Genomic DNA, 5,872 nt, shown 5'->3' with positions numbered 1-5,872 from the left:
AAAAAAAAAAAAAAAAAAAAAAAAAAAAAAAAAAAAAAAAAAAAAAAAAAAAAAAAAAAAAAAAAAGGTAAAAAAAAAAAAAGATATAAAAAAAAAAAATGTATAAAAAAAAAAAGGGTATAAAAAAAAAAAAGGTATAAAAAAAATGTACATAAATATTGTATATTATATTATATATATAATATGAATATTCTTTTACATATTAAAAGAAAAAAAAAAATAGATCTTAATATATATAATTATCAAAAAAAGGAAATAATATAATATATATATATTCTATTATATATGTATTTATTATATGTTTTATTAAATGTGAACAGTAATATTAATATTTAAAACTAATTTTAAAATAAGAGATATTATAAAAAAAGGACTACTGGAAATATATATATATATAATATATATGATATATATAATATATATATTTTATATATATATAATTTTTTTTTTTTTTTTTTAAATATTCATTTATAAAAATATGAAGGTAGTATTTCCTAATTGCTTATAAATATTCATTATATAAAAAAATTATATATATGTGAACTAAATTTTTTTTTTTTTTTTTTTGAACATTCTGAATACAATATAATATATGTATAATATTATATATGTAACATTTTTATATGCCAGTAATTTTTTCAAATGCATATATTTTTTTATGTACATTTTTTTTTTCTTCAAATCAAGGATGGTTATAAAAAGATCATTTTTTTTCTTACTTTGACACACGAAATACTATATATATATATAAATATATATATATATATATGTATATATGTAATATTATATATATATATATATATTATATATATTTTATTAGATGCCAAAAAAAAATAAATAAATAAAATATTAAATAACAAAAAAATTAAACATTCCAAAAATCTTCGTTATACATACAATAAGTAATGGATATATATTTATAAATAAAATTATTTTTTTACACAAAAAGGAAAGATATATTTATTATATTATATTATATTATATTTATTATTGCATATATGTAAAATATCAAAGTAATACATGTTTCTTTTTTCTTATGTATTTATCATATGTATATGAAATTTATATTTTATAAATATATTTTATTTGGTATATAAAAATAGAAAGGTGAAAATTTATTTTTATTTAATAGTTAATATTTATTTTATTTACAATAAAAATGAAAATGTGAAATAAAAAATAATAAGTAAAATATAAAATATACAAATAAAAAATATATATGTATATATATATATATATATTATAATAATAAAAAAAAAAAATTGGTGTCATATAGTATTATTTTTATGGATCATTTAATTTTTTTTTTCTCAACGTATTATAAAATAATATGAAGATTCTTAAATAAATTTTATATATGCACAAAAAAAAAAAAAATTAGTAAATAAATAAATATATAAATATATATATATATATATATATATATATATATGTATGTATGTATTTATAACAAATTGAAACCTATTATGATATTCCGTTTTTATTTTTTTAAAAAAATATATATTAATATTTGTACATTATTTAAAGTGTAATATATATAAATGTAATTTCATTTTTTGAAAATATATTTATATATTCAAAACTTAAAAAGACATGTTTAAAATGAAACATTTTCTAGGTTCCTTTTTTTTGTTCTCTTTTTTCTTATTTATTGTTCCCTCTTATTTTTTGTGTTCCTTTCATTTGCTCTTGATTTTGCTTTTCTTTGAATATTCATTAGAACACGTATATATACAAGACCCCAAGGTGGTTAATATTATTCCTATCATGGTGTGTGTATTAAAATTTTCGGAGTTATAATATTTACTCATAAATGTTTGCACAGTAGATTTTACATTACCAAACATATTAAAAACAACATTATCTGTATAATGAATGCAAAGAAAAGAAGAGAAGGTAACAAATATGGAGGATATACCTTGAAATAAAAAAAAAAAAAAAAAAAAAAATATATATATATGTATAAAAAATATATTATCACACATATATATGTATGTATGTATATATGTGTGCCTTATGGACAGCATATATAAACATATATAAACATTTATAAATATATATAAATATATATAAACATATATAAATATATATAGATTCGTTTTGTTTTTGTTTACTTACATGATAAAAAAAGATAGAAAGTAAGTCGCTTATCCAAATTCACTAGGACAAGTATATCTCTTGTTATAAACAAATATATAAATAAAATAATTGAAGAATATATTAAATTGTAATATAACATGAGCATTTTATCTTTGTATATAATTAATTTCTCCTTTATCAAATTAAGGTGTATAGCCTGAATAATTGAAACGATGGTACCTACAAGGGAAATAAAATAAAAAATAATAATAAATAAATAAATAAATAAATAAATAAATAAGGAAATATTTCACATTCTTATTCTTTATAGGAAAAAAGAAATATTTATAATATGCATAAACATATGCATATATGAATAATATATATATATATATATGTACATATATATATATATTTATTTATTTATTTGTTTATTTTTGTTTACCGTATAATACAGAATTATAATTTGTATTTACGGCGTCGAGAGAAAAAATGAAAAATCCTATGGACACTATGATACATGATATTATCATTAAAAGATTAAATTTTATTTGTTTAAAAAAAAAGTAAGAAAAAAAAAAATTGAATGGTAATGTCATAGATCTGGCTAGCTGATAAAAAGATATGTTTGTATATTTTAAACATATATTTCCAAAAACTAATGTAAAATTAAATGTTATAATTAATGGCCATAACTCTTTTATTCCTTTATATAAAGAAATAATATATTCTTTAATATTTTTTTCATTTCTTTTTTTTTTTAAAAAAAATATATCTTTAAAAAAAAACATAAACATCAAACAAGATATATGTTGTACAAATATTAATAAAACACTATCTATAATATTTTCCATTAACACATATTTATTTATAAACACAGACGTTATGGATGATATTAAATACAAGCTTATACAAATAAACACAATCAAATTATTTCTCATTTTTCTTTTTTTTTTTTTTAAAAGGAACCTTTATATAATATATAATTCGATGGAGCTTTTAAAAAAATAGGGGATATATATAGTCACAAAAGTGAAAAAAGAAATATTTACACAATAATAATATAAAAAATAAATAAATAAATATATATATATATATATATATATATGTTTGTGTGTATCTTTTATTTATAACTAGTACATTCCTTTTTTTTATTTTTGACCTTACCCTGTAAGAAAATTTTGTATATTTAAAATTTTTTTTTTTTTTTTTTTTTTTTTTATGTGTATCTTTTAATAAATGAATAAAGAACAGAAGGTTCTTTCATCCTTTATCCTTTTGAGTGTCATTTTTAGAAAATAAGAAATATATAAAATAAATGACATATATAAATAATATATAAAATAAATGATATATATAAATAATATATTATGAAATATGCACAATGTACAAATATGAGGAACTTGGAAAGAATATCTTAAAAAATGACTTTTTTTTTTTAAATGTACATGTGAAATTATATATGATAGGGTAGAAAAAAAAAAAAAAAAATATATATATATCCATATATTATATATATATATATATATATATGTTATAATTTTATCATGTTATAGTTAATTTTCTTAATAGTGTTGTATTTATGTATTTATTATTTTTTCTTTTTCAGAAATGTACATATTGTGAAGTAGTTTATTTTTATTTTATTTTTTTTTTTTTGTTTCTCTTTTTGATTCATCATAAAATGACGCTTTAAAATAATATTAATTGGGGCAATGAAAAAATAAATAAAAATAACAAAAAATATATATTCCATATTATTTCTATGCTTTCCCTTTTTTAAAAATGTTCCGGGCAAAAACATGGTAAGCTACCTGAAAAAAAATTTATACATCCATAATAAAATATATGTATATATATATATATATATATATATATATATGTATATACTTTCTCTTTTTGTAGATTGGGTTATTTCGCAAGGTAACAATTTTTAGGAGGACATTTTGTAGTGTATCTATGTCATATGATATAAATAAAAAGTATGGAATTATGAAAAAGAATAATATATTTGAGTATTTATATTGTCACACATAAGAATGTGAAAAAAAAAAAAAAAAATTATAAAATAATATACATATGAACAGACACACATATATACACATATATATATACACATATATATATACATATATATATATATATATACATATATACACATATATATATACACATATATATATACACACATATATATACATATATATATTCATATATCTTATTTGTTGTAGCATCCTTTATAGTGATGAAGATTATCTTGTTGTTAATAAAAAATATGGAATGTTTACCTACGAAACGTCAAGAAATAAAGAAAGTGTTATGAACAATTTAATGTTGTTAAATGAAGATGAAAAAAAAGAATGGAATATATTATACAAATTGTATAGTCAAATTAGTGGTTGTATTTTAATATGTAAAAATAGAATTATAAAATATAATTCTTATGAAAATATATTTTTAGCTTTAGTTTATGGTAAGATTGAAAATATGAAGAATATGAAAGAAAAAAATTATTATTATAACGAAATAAAATTATATTTAAAATATTTACCAGAATCTAATATAATGATTACAACAAATAATTATGAAGATATAAATAAAATGAAATGTTTAAAATATGAAGTTGTAAATAATAATATTTGTTATCAAAAACATAATTTCAGTCTTTTAAAATTGTATATAAATGCATGTAACTCACAATATATTAAACCATTATTATATTATTCGTTACATACGTGTATAGTAGGAGATAATGAATATATAAATGTGCATAAAAAAATTAAAAAAAAAAATGAAAAAAAAAATGAAAAAAAAAATGAAAATTTTATTATAAAAAAAGAACCTTATCTATTATTTAATAATAATGATGATGGTGAGGTACAAAATATTATCAAAAGTAGAAAATTTTTATTAAACAAATTAAATAAAGAAAAAGAAGGAAACCAATTAAAATTACATTTACATTGTCTTAATGTTACTTTTCAATACAAATGTAATAAAATAAAATCTATATTTGCACCTGTACCCTCACATTTTAAAGATACCTTACATATTTTAGGTGCTACCAATATAATTAAAAATATGGAAAATATACAAATATTAAAAAATGATAATTTAATGGAAAATCAAAACAAACAAAACAAAATGGAACTCTTAAAAAAGAAAAAGAATAACATAGACGAAAAATCTATACATATCAAAAAAAAACAGGAACATAAAAAAGAAGAAGTAAAATATTATGACTACATGCAAGATAAAGAATTCTGTGAAAAACAAAATGATGACTTATTAAAAGATATATATTATAATAAAGAGGATAATCAAAAAATTAAAATTGATAAAGATTTAAATATTATCGAAACTGTTGATACATATAATTATATAAATGACGATGATATGTATGTTGATAGGAACACATCCCAAAAAAAAATTACAAAAAGGAGGGGTATCTTATCAAAGGATTTTAATAAACTATCAAAAAGGGATGCACCTATATTCTTCACAGATATTGAATAAGAAAAATAAAATTATACATATATTTATATATATATATATATAATATATATATTTATAAAATATATATGCTACCTATTTGTTAATAATAAAAGTTCATATTATAAACATTTTTTCTTTTAATTTTTAAAAAAAAAAAAAATAAGATTGGGATATAATGATAAAAACACAAGATTTAAATAAATATATTCATACATGTAAATTATAAGGGCATACATACATATATATATATATATATATATATATATATATATATATATATATATATATGTATATGTAC

The 5,872-nt window shown here is 16.5% G+C and overlaps 2 protein-coding genes across 2 annotated transcripts; one reads left to right on the top strand and one right to left on the bottom strand.

Moving 5' to 3' along the window:
* Positions 1-1,679: 1,679 nt before the first annotated feature.
* PGSY75_0212000 (putative GDP-fructose:GMP antiporter) lies at positions 1,680-3,020 on the bottom strand (the record flags this gene model as incomplete). Its single annotated transcript, XM_018783786.1, has 3 exons — positions 1,680-1,918; positions 2,119-2,319; positions 2,525-3,020. The coding sequence occupies 3 exons, from the start codon at positions 3,018-3,020 to the stop codon at positions 1,680-1,682; spliced, it is 936 nt and encodes a 311-aa protein (XP_018643776.1).
* Positions 3,021-3,881: 861 nt separating this feature from the next.
* Positions 3,882-5,595, top strand: PGSY75_0211900 (hypothetical protein; the record flags this gene model as incomplete). Its single annotated transcript, XM_018783785.1, has 3 exons — positions 3,882-3,884; positions 3,985-4,061; positions 4,311-5,595. 3 exons carry the CDS (start codon positions 3,882-3,884, stop codon positions 5,593-5,595), a joined length of 1,365 nt encoding a protein of 454 aa, XP_018643775.1.
* Positions 5,596-5,872: the final 277 nt, after the last annotated feature.

This window comes from Plasmodium gaboni, chromosome 2 (genome assembly GCF_001602025.1).
Source record: "Plasmodium gaboni strain SY75 chromosome 2, whole genome shotgun sequence".
Lineage (NCBI taxonomy): Eukaryota > Apicomplexa > Aconoidasida > Haemosporida > Plasmodiidae > Plasmodium > Plasmodium gaboni.
The sequence above is the reverse complement of the archived record's forward strand: the minus strand, read 5'-3'. Positions and strand labels throughout refer to the sequence as shown.